At 49.5% G+C, this 14,948-nt stretch overlaps 2 protein-coding genes across 2 annotated transcripts in view; one reads left to right on the top strand and one right to left on the bottom strand.

Moving 5' to 3' along the window:
- The window catches only part of DDX25 (DEAD-box helicase 25), a 53,002-nt gene that overhangs the window by 18,845 nt on the left and 19,209 nt on the right, over positions 1 to 14,948 (bottom strand). Inside the window, exons 6-8 of the mRNA XM_065570200.1 lie at positions 12,465 to 12,567; positions 1,280 to 1,394; positions 770 to 947 (exon numbers count right to left, since the gene is read on the bottom strand). Of these exons, the coding sequence (XP_065426272.1) occupies positions 770 to 947; positions 1,280 to 1,394; positions 12,465 to 12,567 (396 nt within the window). The remainder of the gene's footprint in view (positions 1 to 769; positions 948 to 1,279; positions 1,395 to 12,464; positions 12,568 to 14,948) is intronic.
- On the top strand, positions 4,295 to 6,874 carry LOC135976004 (uncharacterized). Its single transcript, XM_065570210.1, has 2 exons — positions 4,295 to 5,263; positions 6,258 to 6,874. The coding sequence occupies exons 1-2, from the start codon at positions 4,687 to 4,689 to the stop codon at positions 6,731 to 6,733; spliced, it is 1,053 nt and encodes a 350-aa protein (XP_065426282.1). The 5' UTR covers positions 4,295 to 4,686; the 3' UTR covers positions 6,734 to 6,874.

The following is a 14,948-nucleotide window of genomic DNA, read 5'->3' as shown; positions in this document are numbered from 1 at the left end:
TTGAGATCCATCAACAGAACAGATCATAACAGCCCTGCTGTAATGTTAAACAAGCTCTTAGGGTATGTCTACACTGCATCTGGCAGCAAGCCTCCCAGCCTGGGTCCACTGACTTGTGTTAGCAGGGCTCATGTTAGCACACTAAAAGTAACGGTGTGGACGTTGCTTTGACACTGTGGCATGGGTTGTAGCTCACGCTCTCAAGCGTGAGGGAGATGGGGGGGGGGACTGATAATGCACATAAAGCCATGTTAATTTTAGATCGAGTTTATAGGATCAGCAGATAAAACAGTAGTGCTCATGTAGGCTTCCAAGTCAAAGGTTCATGAAATGGGAAATTTCCAGCACTCTTTCCTTTAACATTCAAAGGAATTCTTCATCTCAACTATAAGGGAATTTGGAGGGTTCCAGGCTGATTTTAAACACAACTTTAAACAAGGGTGCTTGAGAAGCCAATTTTTTTTCCAATTTCCTTTTGACCAAATGCTCTGAAAGTACCAAATCTGAAGCCACATCCATGGGAAGCGCGTATAAATAAGGAAGGTAGACTCAACCATTTTTTTAGTCATGCTTTAAGGAGGTTTCTTTCTAGCTTCCCCTTCAAGTACATCTGACTAGGACAGTATTATGTAGTGTTTTTTCAGCAGTGGTTTAGCTAAAACTATTATTCAGAGATATAAATTGATTTGCAAGTTAAAACTGAAAATTTTGAAAACTAAACCACTATTTACTCTGCCTTCAGCATTCAGATGGCTAACTAAAGTATTACCTCTGAATGCGGACACTCTGGTCTAAGAAGCCCTGTGTGTCAATCATAACATCCGCTTCATCCAGCACAAACACAGAGATCTTCTGCACATCCAGCAGCTTCAATTTGAAACACCAATCTAGGACACTCCCTGGTGTTCCAATTATTATCTGTTCTTCAATCTTGGTACCTCTTGGAACTGAGAGATGGAGAAGTTACATTAGCCTTTATCTTGTGGGGGAAGGCGGGGGAGAGGAGTTTCTGCAGGGTGATCTCCCATCTACATGCAGTCAGTGGCCTGTGCTGCCCACTGCTACGCTGGAACCTCCACATTTATTTATTGACAAATTACATTTGCAGAATTTTAAAATATTGTGTGCAGAATTTTTATTTTTTTTGGCACAGAATTCCCTCAGGAGTAAAAATGGGGTCCTCTGTCTTGACTGGGGCCTCTAGAATATAAATGTTACATAATACTAACACTAACATTGATTATTTTTAAATCTACTGAGAAAAGTGAATCAAACATACTTCTATTCCCTCGGACAGCATACGCAACTCCGATGTTGACACAAAGTTTTCCCATCTTTTCAACCACTTGTCCAGTCTGCACAGCCAGCTCATAGGTTGGAGCTAAACAGAGACACTTTCAGATAGAGAAGTGAGAAAGACATTATACAACAGCAGATATGGAAGCAGTCTATAAGCTGCATTGTTTAAAATCAAAGTAAGCGAATGAAATGGAAGGTGTTGTGCAACTGATGCAGCACTTAGTAAAAATCAGTGCAATAAAATAAATACATTAAACTACCATCCCATCCTATGGGAGTCACACAGGTCGCACAAGCATCTACCATTTTGGACTCAGCTCCCCTGGAGCTGCATTGATGGTAGCAGAAGTGAGAAATTTTAGGGGGAAAGGAGACTAGAAACTAGAGAAAGAAATAATGAACATAATAAAAACTCTAGAAATCGCATCAGGAAGAAACAAACCAATGCAGCTCTCCTTGTGCGGAAAAAGATTACCAACTGCACTGAAGCTAAACATCAGGGCCTCCCCTCCCCACCACACACATACTAATATCTGGTGCACTAACGGATCCATTTGAGGTAGACAGAAGAACTGGAAGAAGAACACATAAATGGTGTTTTCTAATGTCAAGGACAATGAGCAGATGTTAAAAGGTTCAAGAGACTGAACAAAAGAGAAGTCTGATCTATATGACACAGGACTGTTCCAGCCTTAAGGCAAAGGAAAACCTTATGGGACATGGTCAAGAAAGTAGTTACATGACAAAGTATCTTGCAAAGCTGTGCTCGCTTCCAGGCTAAGATGTACTGTGTTTTGTAGGAAGATGGCAGCATCTCAACTACTTGCCATGATTCAAAAGCAAAAAAAGTGCAGAGGATGGGGAAGGAATGCTGAACATACTTAAAACAACTAACGTATGTCACAGTTCAGGGCAACTGCTCCAGTATACCCCCTCCGTTGTCCAGCAAGGGCACCCACTCCAAGCTCCGTAGCAGTCACCTCTCTTGGGTGGAGACCTGTGTCTCTGTCCCTCCTGACTGGGGTTTTTCCAGGCTACATTGTTTCCGGCTACACAGAGTTCTCCAGCAAGTCAGACTGCCTAAGCAGGCCTACTCGACATTCTCCTCAGAGGCTATACACAGCATAACTGCCCACAAGTACACGTTACCACATAGCCCTTTCTAGACATGCACCTTTATCTTTAAGGTGAAAGCATTACAGAGAAAATATTAAAAACAATAAAAACCTACATGCATGCTGACAGCTTACCAGAGATCACCCCCAACTCCAACAAGGGCTCTGGCAGATGCTCAGTCCTACAAACCTATCCGACAGTTTTTTCCTGTGGTCACCAGTTCATAACAGCTTCTGCTCTGAACAAGTACACCCATGAATCTGAGAGTCACTCCTTCATACAGCCTATGTCTTTGATCTGCAGAGACCATGAACACATAACCGGCCAGACAATGGTTCTCTTCTCTGGGTGTAGCTTCAAAAGGGTGAGTCCAGACGTGGGAATTTGCATTCTCCTCTCCCACAGATATTTCCTAGGAAACCCACCTAACTTCGTTCATCCCAAAAGTGCAGTCTTATTTGGTACATTGTTTAAAATAGTCCTTTGAAACTCAAACACTGCCAGGGGGCGGGGCTACCCCCCCAGAATGTCCTCTTTTTTGAAAGTTCAAATATGGTAACATTACTCTTCCAAATCTGAGGGAACTGGGATTATTTAGTCTGCAGAAGAGAAGAATGAGGGGGGACTTGATAGCTGCTTTCAACTACGTGAAAGGGAGTTCCAAAGAAGATGGATCTAGACTGTTCTCAGTGGTAGCAGATGACAGAACAAGGAATAATGGTCTCAAGTTGCAGTGGGAGAGGTTTAGGTTGGATATTAGGAAAAACTTTTTCACTAGGAGTGTGGTGAAGCACTGGAATGGGTTACCCTAAGGAGGTGGTGAAATCTCCTTCCTTAGAGGTTTTTAAGGTCAGGCTTGACAAAGCCCTGGCTGGGATGATTTAGTTGAGGATTGGTCCTGCTTTGAGCAGGGAGTTGGACTAGATGAACTCCTGAGGTCCCTTCCAACCCTGATATTCTATGATTCTATGAATGTCCGGCGTGGCAGACATGGTGCAGGAAGGGCTAGACCTCTCGACTTGAGCTGGGGCCCAACTCCCTGACAGAGGTGTTGAGCTCCCCAACACAGGTCTTGGCTCTCCTCCAGCCCTCCCCTTTCCCTTACGGGAAGAGGAGGTTACTCACCCTGTGCAGTAACTGACGTTCTTCGAGATGAGTGCCCCTGTGGGTGCTCCACTTCAGGTCAAGGTGCGTCCCAGCACCTTCAATCGGAGATTTCTACACCAGTACCCCTACGGGCCGTGCATGTGCTGTGTCTGCCTCTCAAGCTGTCAGTGTTTGAATAGCACGTGCACGGCCTGGGCTCCTCAGTTCTTCCTCTACAATGGAGTGCGTTCCGAATTCCGAAGTAGAGGGGAGGAGGGCAGGTAGTGGAGCATCCACAGGGACACTCATCTCGAAGAACATCAGTTACTGCACAGGGTGAGTAACCTCCTCTTCTTCGAGAGAAATGTCCCTGTGGGTGCTCCACTTCAGGTGACTTATCACAGAAGAACGTGGTATATGGAGGGTCTGCCATAAGCACTCCCATTTCTCCTACTCGTCTGGCAGACATGATTGCTATGAGGAAGGCGGTCTTCATGGATAGGTGGAGAAGGGAGCAGGTAGCCATTAGTTCAGAGGGTTGATCCATCAGGGCTTTAAGGACTACGTGTAGGTCCCAGGGTGTAGCAGGCGGTTTCATGTCTGGGTACCTTTCAGGAACCTTTTGGTGATTGGATGGGCAAAGACTGTAGCACTGTCAATCTTATAGTGAAAAGCGGTGATTGCCACAAGGTGGACCTTGAGTGAGCTCATGGAGAGGCCAGATGTTTAAAGGTGTAGCAGGTAATCCAGTATTATTGGGAGTGAGGCAGAAACTGGAGAGGTCTGTTTGGCCTGGTCTACACTAGGCGTTTATGTCGAAGTTAGCGCCGTTAAATCGAATTAACCCTGCACCCGTCCACACTGCGACGCTATTTAGTTCGACATAGAGGTCTCTTTAATTCGACTTCTGTACTCCTCCCCGACGAGGGGAGTAGCGCTAAATTCGACATGGCCATGTCGAATTAGGCTAGGTGTGGATGGAAATCGACGCCAATAGCTCCGGGAGCTATCCCACAGTGCACCACTCTGTTGACGCTCTGGACAGCAGTGCGAGCTCGGATGCTCTGACCAGCCACACAGGAAAAGCCCCGGGAAAATTTGAATTTGAATTCCTTTTCCTGTCTGGCCAGTTTGAATCTCATTTCCTGTCTGGACATCGTGGCGAGCACAGCAGCACTGGCAACGATGCAGAGCTCTCCAGCAGTGATGGCCGTGCAGTCTGGGAATAGAAAGAGAGCCCCAGCATGGACTGATCGTGAAGTCTTGGATCTCATCGCTGTGTGGGGCGATGAGTCCGTGCTTTCCGAGCTGCGATCCAAAAGAAGGAATGCAAAGATCTACGAGAAGATCTCTAAAGACATGGCAGAGAGAGGATACAGCCGGGATGCAACGCAGTGCCGCGTGAAAATCAAGGAGCTGAGACAAGGCTACCAGAAGACCAAAGAGGCAAACGGACGCTCCGGATCCCATCCCCAGACATCCCGTTTCTACGAGGCACTGCATTCCATCCTCGGTGCTGCCGCCACCACTACCCCACCAGTGACCGTGGACTCTGAGGATGGGATACTGTCCACGGCCGGTTCCTCGGACATGTTAGGGGACGGGGAAGATGAGGAAGGAGATGAGGAGGGCGAGGCAGTCGGCAGCTCTCACAACGCTGATTTCCCCGACAGCCAGGATCTCTTCATCACCCTTACAGAGATCCCCTACGAAGCGTCCCCAGCCGTTACCCCGGACACAGAATCTGGTGAAGGATCAGCCAGTAAGTGTTGTAAACATCTAAACATTTATTTTTAACAAAACAGGAATATTAACAATTAAAAGAATGGGTTGTTCATGATTAGTGTGCCCTAGGCGCTTAACGGTTTAGTAATGGGCAGTGCAAGTTTTGAAAAGAAATCTAGCAATGTCCGGTTTTCAGTGATTGTCCTGCACAAGCCGCTCTACTGTTTATTCCCTGCTACTGCAGCTACAGTAAAATGCGGTCTATGTGTCCGGGGATAGAGCAGTAATCCTCCTGGGACATCTCGATGAAGCTCTCCTGGAGGTAACTTGAAAGCCGTTGCATGAGGTTCTTGGGGAGAGCGGCCTTATTGGGTCCTCCGAAGTACGACACGTTGCCGCGCCACGAGATTATCAAGTACTCGGGGATCATTGCTCTGCACAGCAGGGCGGCATACGGCCCTGGTCTTTGGAGGCTTTCCCGGAGCATTCTCTCTTTGTCGCTCTCGGAGATCCTCATCAGGGTGATGTCGGCCATGGTGACCTGCTTTTAATTAGGTAGGGGAATGTTAGTGTTGGGACTGCTTTCCCGTTCCTTTACAGAACTGTAACCGCTGGTTTGCAGCCACGCGGTGGAGGCGGGAGAGGGGCAGCCGAAAGGGATCGTTCCCGGGGACAGCCGCGAGGGGGTGGGACAGGGGCAGAGTTCCCGCTTGCCGGATTGCTGGCAGCAGGGACTGACATTGATTTAAATGTGAAATGAGGCCAGTGGTAATATAAAAGTTTTAAACTGCCACAAGTGTACGGCTTACCATGTCTGCCTGCAACAGAAATTCCGTTGTGCTGCCTCGCTTCTCAAATGTGCTGTTCAAGACCCCAGGCACTGAATGCGAAGGCCGAGAATTCGACCTTGTGCTGAGTGCGCATGTGAAAGGTGCTGTGCATGGTCTTGTTCACAGAGAAAGACTATGTTCTTTGTTCACAACTACATTTATCTTTCTGAGGAATTCACTCCCTTTTTCCCATTTCCACAGCCCCGTCTGCGACTGTCTCACAACCTAGCCTGGAATCACACTCCCAGAGGCTAGCGCGGATTAGGCGTAGGAAGAAGAGGACACGGGAGGACATGTTCTCTGAGCTTATGGCCTCTTCCCAAGCCCAGGCAGCACAGCAGACCCAGTGGCGGGAGAACTTGACCCGAATGCACCAAGCCAACATGGATCGGGAGGAGAGGTGGCGGCAGGAAGACCAGCAGGCGACTCAAACGCTGCTTGGACTACTGAGGGAGCAAACGGACACGCTCCGGCGCCTTGTGGATGTTCTGCAGGAACGGAGGCAGGAGGACAGAGCCCCGCTGCAGTCCATCTCTAACCGCCCTCCCCCGCCACCAAGTCCCATACCCACCTCACCCAAAGTGCAAAGAAGGAGAGGCGGCAGAGTCCCTGCTAAGTCTCACTCCACCCCTGCAGAGAGCTCTAGTAGCAGAAGGCTCTCATTTCCCAAAATTTGAAAAGTTCTTTCCTTCCCGCCTGACACAAGCCCCCATCCAAGTTTCACCTCCCAATGCCATGTGTAGTTGATAATAAAAAATTCGTTTCTGTTAACTACTGTTTCAATCATGTTCTTTTGGAGGAGGAGGGGAAAGGGGGTTGGTAATTGGACAGGACAGTCTCCTTTGGCAGGGTACATAGTCGGGGGCAGGCACGGCAGCAGGGCACATACACAGTGCAGTGATGCAGTGACTAGTTGCCCCGGTTAGTCTGGGAGGTTGTTTTGATGTAATGTTGGGGGGGGGTGGGTTGCTCTGTGACTTTGTGGCGGGGGAGGGCAGTTACAGATCTTAAGCGCCGGTCCTTAGGCAGGATGACAGAGCCACACAGCATGGGATCTGTAACCGTCCTCCCCCTGCCACAAAGTCAAATAGACCCCCCATACACACAGTCCCGATCAGGAGGGTTGACAGGCTCCGTTGAAACAAGCATCCCACCGCAGCGGAGCCTGTCAATCCTTGAGTTTAGAAGCTGCATTCGCGTCACAACACTACACCCGCCCCGCACCACAGTCTGCGTCCCAGTTTTAAAAAATTCCTGCGAAAACAGTATTAAAGAAAACGGTGTGCTTTAACAAAGTAGAACTATTTTTATTTCGACACGTGTGTTGGAGGGGGGGTGAAGGGGGTATGTAACTGGATAGGATAGTCAACATTAACTGGGTAAAGAAACGGGGGCAGGTTTAGCTTCTCAGTACACAAACTATAAAGTCACAGGTTACCCTGCTCACTCAGGAACTTTGCTTTCAAAGCCTCCCGGATGCACAGCGCTTCCCGCTGGTCTCTTCTAATCGCCCGGCTGTCTGGCTGTGAGTAATCACCAGCCAGGCTATTTTCCTCAACCTCCCACCCCGCCATAAAGGTCTCCCCCTTGCTCTCACAGAGATTGTGGAGCACACAGCAAGCTGCTATAACAATGGGGATATTGGTTTCGCTGAGATCACAGCGAGTCAGTAAGCTTCTCCATCTCCCCTTGAGACGGCCAAAAGCACACTCCACCACCATTCTGCACTTGCTCAGCCGGTAGTTGAAGAGTTCTTTTTCAGTGTCCAGGGCGCCAGTATAGGGCTTCATGAGCCAGGGCATTAGCGGGTAGGCTGGGTCCCCGAGGATGACTATAGGCATCTCCACATCCCCAACAGTTATTTTGTGGTCCGGGAAGTAAATACCTTGTTGCAGCCGTCTAAACAGACCAGAGTTCCTGAAAACACGAGCGTCATGAACCTTGCCCGGCCATCCCACGTAGATGTTGGTAAAACGTCCCCTGTGGTCCACCAGTGCTTGCAGCACCATGGAAAAGTAGCCCTTTCGGTTAATGTACTGGGTGGCCTGGTGGTCCGGTGCCAGGATAGGGATGTGAGTTCCATCTATGGCCCCACCGCAGTTTGGGAATCCCATCGCTGCGAAGCCATCTATGATCGCCTCCACGTTTCCCAGGGTCACTACCTTTGGCAGCAGTACATCAACGATTGCCTTGGCTACTTGCATCACAACAACCCCCACGGTAGATTTGCCCACCCCAAACTGGTTCGCGACTGACCGGTAGCTGTCTGGCGTTGCAAGCTTCCAGAGGGCTATGGCCACTCGCTTCTGTACACTCAGTGCAGCTCGCAACCGGGTGTCACTGCGCTTCAGGGCAGGGGACAGCAACTCACAAAGTTCCAGGAAAGTTCCCTTCCGCATGCGAAAGTTTCGCAGCCACTGGGATTCATCCCAGACCTGCAGCACTATGCGGTCCCACCACTCAGTGCTTGTTTCCCGTGCCCAGAATCGCCGTTCCACGGCATCAACATGACCCATTGCCACTGTGATGTCCTCGGCGCTGGGTCGCCTGCTTTCTGACAGGTCTGTGCTACTCTCAGACTTCAGGACATCACCGCGGTGCCGTAGCCTCCTCGCCTGACTTTTCTGCATCTGCCTCAGGGAAACCTTTATGATAAGCTGCGAGACGTTGAGAGCGGCCACAACTGCAGCGATGGTCGCAGCGGGCTCCATGCTCGGAGTACAGTGGCGTCCGCGCTGTCAATGACTGGAAAAGCGCGCGAACTGTTTTCCCGCCGGCGCTTTCAGGGAGGGAGGGCGGGAGTGATGGACGGATGACGACAGTTTCCCAAAAGCACCCTCGACTCATTTTGTTACCCAGAAGGCATTGCCGGCTACACCCAGAATTCCAATGGGCAGAGGGGACTGCGGGAACTGTGGGATAGCTGACCACAGTGCACCGCTTCGAATGTCGACGCTATCACCGTTAGTGTGGACGCACAAAGTCGAATTACTGTCCTTAGTGTGGACACACACGTTCGACTTTGCAATATCGATTACAAAAATTCGATGCAAGTAAAATCGAACTACTCTCGTAGTGTAGACAAGGCCTTTGTCAGCACACCAAGATATGAACCGTTTCTATTTATGCAGGTAGGTAGTGTGCTTGTTGTGTGTTCTGCTGTGTAGCAAGCCAGTGCGCACTTGGTCCAAACAGGTTAACTCCTCATTAGAGATCCACTGATTAGCCAGGAGACATTGTATGTCGGGGTGAAATAGCTGTCCACGGCATTGTGATAGGAGGTTGCTGAGCAGGGGAAGGGGGATGGGTGGTTTGACCGACATGCGTGTGAGAAAGGGCTACCACGGTTGTCTGGGCCATGCTGGGACTATGAGAATGCCTGAGGTGCCTGCCGAGTCAAAGGTACTAAGCTGCGGAGCGGCGGTTGCCGGAGACAGGAGAGCCAGTTTAGACTTCTACCCTGAGGAGCGGCCCGAGGGGGGAGGAAGTTGGCCATTTTTTTGCTTTGCCTTTGTCTCTGGAGGGTGTCACAGAGGTTTGCTGGCCAGGATCAGATGCAAGTCTGAGGGAGTTTTCCAACAGGAGAATTTTAAGTCTGAACTCCCTGTCCTTGCAGGTCTGCGCTTTCAGCTTGGTACAGTGGATGCATTTTTGGGATACATGAGACTCCCCAAAACAGCATACACACTGCGAATGACCATCTGAGATGGGGATGGCATCATTACAGGAGGCACATCTCTTGAAGCCTGGGGAGCCAGGCATGTCCGTAACCGCGGAGTTTTTTTTTTAATTTTTATGAATGAACAAACACACACACACACACACACAGCTAATGTATCTTACCTAAATATTAACTGTAATGACTAAAACTGTCTAAATAAACTAAGAAACAATCTAACTAGCTAAATCACAAAGAGCACGGCTGAACTCCATCTCTAGCCGGGGACGGCAGAGAAGGAACTGAGGAGCCCGGGCTGTGCAAGCGCTATTCAAACACTGACAGCTCGAGAGGCAGGCACAGCGCATGCGCAGCCCATAGGGGTACTGCTGTTGAAATCTCCGATCGAAGGCACTGGGACGCACCTTGATCTGAAGTGGAGCACCCACAGGGACATCTCTTCCCCTCGCAGTCCTCTTCGGTTTCTTGGCCGGAGCTGGGGAGGGGGAATCAGTGCCAGCTTGTAGATGGCACCAGCGGGGCGCTCCGCACGGACACTGCGGTGTTCGGGGCCAAGTCAGACCTCTCCTACAGTGCCGGGGTCAGCACCGACTCCATCAGGAGTGCCCTGAGACGTTTGTGTCTCTCCTTTTTTGTTCGGGGTTTAAATGATTTACAGATGCGACACTTGTCGCTGACGTGTCCTTCACCTAGAACAGGGATTCTCACAACAAATTTTTTGGTGGCATCAGAATGCGGCCACCCTAACAATTTTTCCTAAAATACTTAATTAACTTTAGGAAAAACAAATAAATATGCACATATACATGTCCAAATCATTGTAATTTATCCATGTAGGGTTTTTTTTTTTTTTTTTGCAGACTCTATAAAAACAATGTACAGTTGCCTATTCTTTACTGGACCTAAACAGAATAGCAACACAAATAAGGTGCTCTGAATGTTCTTGTCTTTTTTCTTGTTTCTTTTGCCCCCCCCCCCTTTTTTTTTTAAGACTTGCTAACTGAAAAGTGATATTTGTATGTTTGTAAATATCACTTTTCACAGCGGACTTACTCAGCCCCGGCAAGCCCGGGGACAAATTAAGCCCTGGATGGGGAGGTGGCTACAGAGGCAGTGGGGGCCAGGGGCAATGGGACATCCAGGGGATAGGGCCAGAAATCCCGTGGCTGGAGCCCGCCGTCTGCCACCCCAGGGCTGAAGCCCAGCTACACCACCCCCGGGAACGTGGAGAACTCACTGACTGCCTGCTCCTCCAGCTTGTATTTCTCCAGAGAGGGGCAGGGCCCAACCACTGTTGGTGGCCCCTGGGGAGGGGCTGCTGCTTTGCCCACCCCTCTCTCCCAAATCACTACCCAGGAGGCTGTGGCTGCAAGAAAAGCCCCTGGTGGCCACATCTGAGAAACGCTGCCTTGACACCTTAAACAACTAACGTGCGGGTCACTGATGGGCATAGGCTGCTTACAACGATCACATGGCTTAAAGCCTGGGGACCGGGCATGCCCCATCCCTAGGCTAAGTCCCGTCCAGGACCAACTAACCAGAACTAACACTAAGAGAACTATTAACTATATACAACTATTTTACAGGAAAACACTCGTGAAAAACACTGAACAAAATAAAATGCTAGCCGAAGCAGCAGAAGTTCCAGCACCGACACTGGCAGCAAGAAGGAACTGAGGGTGGGGGGAGCCAGCGGCGCCCCTTATACCGTGGTATTTGCATGCCTCTCCAGGGGGCGCCAGAGCCGGTCCCCTATGGATACCACTGAGGAGAAAACGTCCAGCACTGGTGCATGTGGCGAGCACGCACACCTAATATGGAATGGACATGAGCAAGCACTCAAAGAAGAACTCAACAGTGACACTTGAGACGATAAGAATATTCATGTGAACAAGAATTTTAATTATAAAATAAACTACAGAAAAGAGCTATCATGAACTCACAGTAATTGGTCTTCAAACATCTCTGTTTTCTCAAAACTTAAATGCAAAGTATTTCAAACCTGGTCTAAAGCCACAATTAGAAATTATGCATGCTATATTTGTAAGTTATACTTTTAGATGGAGCTTTCAAAATTAATCTGAAACCATTCAACAGTTTTCTGCTCTATAATGCAAACAACTTAAGATGTAAACCCATTTTTGTTACAAAGCGCATCCAGACCAACAGCCTATATATCAAGTTCCAAAGTGACTGAACAACCAAGATATTTTACATAAAGGACAGAGGTTAGACTGGTTTCAGAGTAGCAGCCGTGTTAGTCTGTATCCACAAAAAGAACAGGTTTTTTAGAGGTTAGACTGGAAGTGCTGGCATATCACAAATATAGCAGCATCACAAAACCCAAAAAGAAAATAAAAACACACAACATGAAACCTAATTCATTTTTTTAAAATGGAGTTAAAAGTAATTTCAAATACCTATGTCTCCCTCTACAATCATATCTTCCTATTTTAAAATAAAAGTTTGTCCCCTGTAATTGCATGACAGGCCCAAACAAACAGGGGAAACCGACTACACGGATGAAGCAGTGAAAAATAATATATATATAGTGCTGTCACACAAAGAAAATGGAAAAGAAAAGTCATTTAACTTTCCCACTACAGTGACCATAGATGGTACAAGTACAGTAGCAACACATTCAAACTGTGACTTTAAGCGGTTTCCCTTTAAGAAAGGCAATATATTGCTATTGCTCCCAGATCATCTTAACTTTCTACCAGTATTACCTGGGGGAATTTTTCAGCACCATTAACTCTGCTCAGCATGGCCAAGACAAAAGCTGCAGTTTTTCCTGTCCCTGACTGGCTCTGTGCTATAAGATTTTGGGGTCTGCAAAACAATAAGAATTTACTCAGTTATGCATAGGTTTTATAACTGCAAAAACATTTGTAGTGTTGTTAAATGTACATGGTGTTCTCCAAACAGAGGGTGTGTGCACATGGGGGGGGGGGGGAATTATATACAAAAAGGGATTGCCTAGAGAGGTAGATTATAAAAACAGAAAGAAGATGACAGGAAATGTGTCCCAGGTCCACGCAGCACAAAACAAGGCACAAAACAGAATGTGGGAGACAGAGGAGTAAGGGAAGAGACTTGGGATAAGTACAGGAGGAAGTCAGAACAGAGATTCAGGTGGATGGGAGATTACTCAGGACCTGAAAGAAAGGATGAGTATCTCAAACTGGATATTATGAGAGACAGGAAGCCAGTGGAGGGTGAGGACTACTCCTGGTGGAATTCTGTGCCACTGCATGTGTGCCGAATTCATGTCCCCCCCGAGATTTCTTTGCTTCCCCACAGAAAAATGACTGACAGGGAAGTCACAAGAGTCCCCTGCAGCACGAGTGCATTGTTTCAGGCACCCGGAGCAGCCAGCAGAGAGGTAAATCACTGGGAGGGAGGGGCTGGGTATGCCGCGGCCAGTGGCTTCTACCCTGTGCCAGGCTCAGCTACTAGTCTTGACTGGGCTGGGGAGGACGGGATTTCCTCTTCCCCTACAAGGAGCGGCTAGGGCTGGGTCAGACCCACCCCCAGAAACCTCTCCAGCTGCAGGAAACGCCGCACCTCCCCCCACCCGCTTCTTGCCCCCATTGCTCCTCAGCCATGGCGGGATGGGGAAGGGTCACTGTATGGGGAGCTGCTCTCCCATCCAGCCAACTCCCAGGCATCCAGACCCACCTCATACCCAGACTGCATTGCCAAGCCTCATACCCTGCACCAAGAACCTCCCCAATGACTCCCCTGAACCAACACCCGACAAGCCTCACCCTCTGCATCCGCAGCCCCCCTGCACCCAGACTCCCCCCCTGCGCTGAGCCCCACCTCCCTGCATTTGGACCCCACCCCTGCACCTAGACCGCCCTCCACAGTCAAATCCTCACCCCAACAAGCCCTACCCCACCTGCACCACCCTGACTAGCCTCCCACACCCAGACTCCCACCCTACTGAACCGCACCAAGCCAGCACCCGGAACTGCACCCTACCAAGCCAGCACCTGGACCCCTTACCCCCTCCCACCCGCTGAGCTCCAACCACCTTTACCTGGACTGACCTGGACGCATAGAGCACCTGTGGATACAGACTAACATGGCTACCCCTCTGATACTTGACCTGGACACCCCTGCAGAGTCCCACTGTGATTGCACCCAGAAACACCCCCCCCAAAAGCCCGTTCATCCAGATCTCCCTTGCACCTGGATCCCCCACCAAGCCGCCCGCACCCAGATCGCCCCACACAGAACCCTATTACCCCACGCCTGGATCTCCCTACACTAAGCGCTCCCCCCATACTTGGATCCTGCTAGGCTGAGCCTGCCTGCCTACATCTAGTGTGCTTGGCATGGAGGGGCAGAGCCCAAGGGTGTTTTATATAATTATTTTGTATAATTTTAAAATATTGTGTGCAGAATTTTAATTTTTTTGGCCCAGAATACCCTCAGGAGTAGATGACACAGTCAAAGCAGGATGAGAGGAAGATTACGTTGGTAGCAGCATTTTGGACAGGCTAGAGGATGGGAAAAGGTGATCGGCAGAAAGGTCAAACAGGAGAGGGTTATAGTGGTCAAAGTGAGAAATGGGCAGATTTTGGAGATATCAAGGAGATAATGACAAGGGGTTAGACTCCTGATGTGGAGAGAAGGAAAGAGTTAACGTCTAACTGAGATCATGGGGCTGGGAGCAGGGCCGGCTTTAGGCCAATTCCACCAATTCCCCCGAATCGGGCCCCGCACCTAAGAGGGCCCCACGCCCAGTGGCAGGGCCGCCGGGGTGGGGGCAAGTGGCCGAGAATCCCTTCCCTGGCTAGAGACTCCTTTTTAATTTTTACTCACTCGGCAGCGCTCCAGGTCTTCGGCGGCACTTCAACGGCGGGTCCTTCACTCGCTCTGGGTCTTCGGCAGCACTTCGGCAGCAGGTCCTTCAGTGCCACCAAAGACCCGGAGCGAGTGAAGGACAAACCGCCGAAGACTACGAGTGCCGCCCGGTGAGAACAAGCCCCACATGTTTTTTTACGTGCTTTTTTTTTTTTTTTCAGTCATCCCTGCCGGGGCCCCATCAAAACTGTTCGAATCGGGCCCCGCACTTCCTAAAGCCGGCTCTGGCTGGGAGGGTCAGCTGACTCAGGCTTGTAGGGCTCAGGGGCTGAAAAACTGCTGTGTAAACATTCTGGCCCAGGCTGGAGCCCGAACTCTGGGACCCCTGCATGGGTGGA

Source organism: Chrysemys picta, chromosome 16 (assembly GCF_011386835.1).
Source record: "Chrysemys picta bellii isolate R12L10 chromosome 16, ASM1138683v2, whole genome shotgun sequence".
In the NCBI taxonomy this organism is placed as follows: Eukaryota; Metazoa; Chordata; order Testudines; family Emydidae; genus Chrysemys; species Chrysemys picta.
Note: the sequence above shows the minus strand (reverse complement) of the source record. Positions and strands in the feature narration are given on the sequence as shown.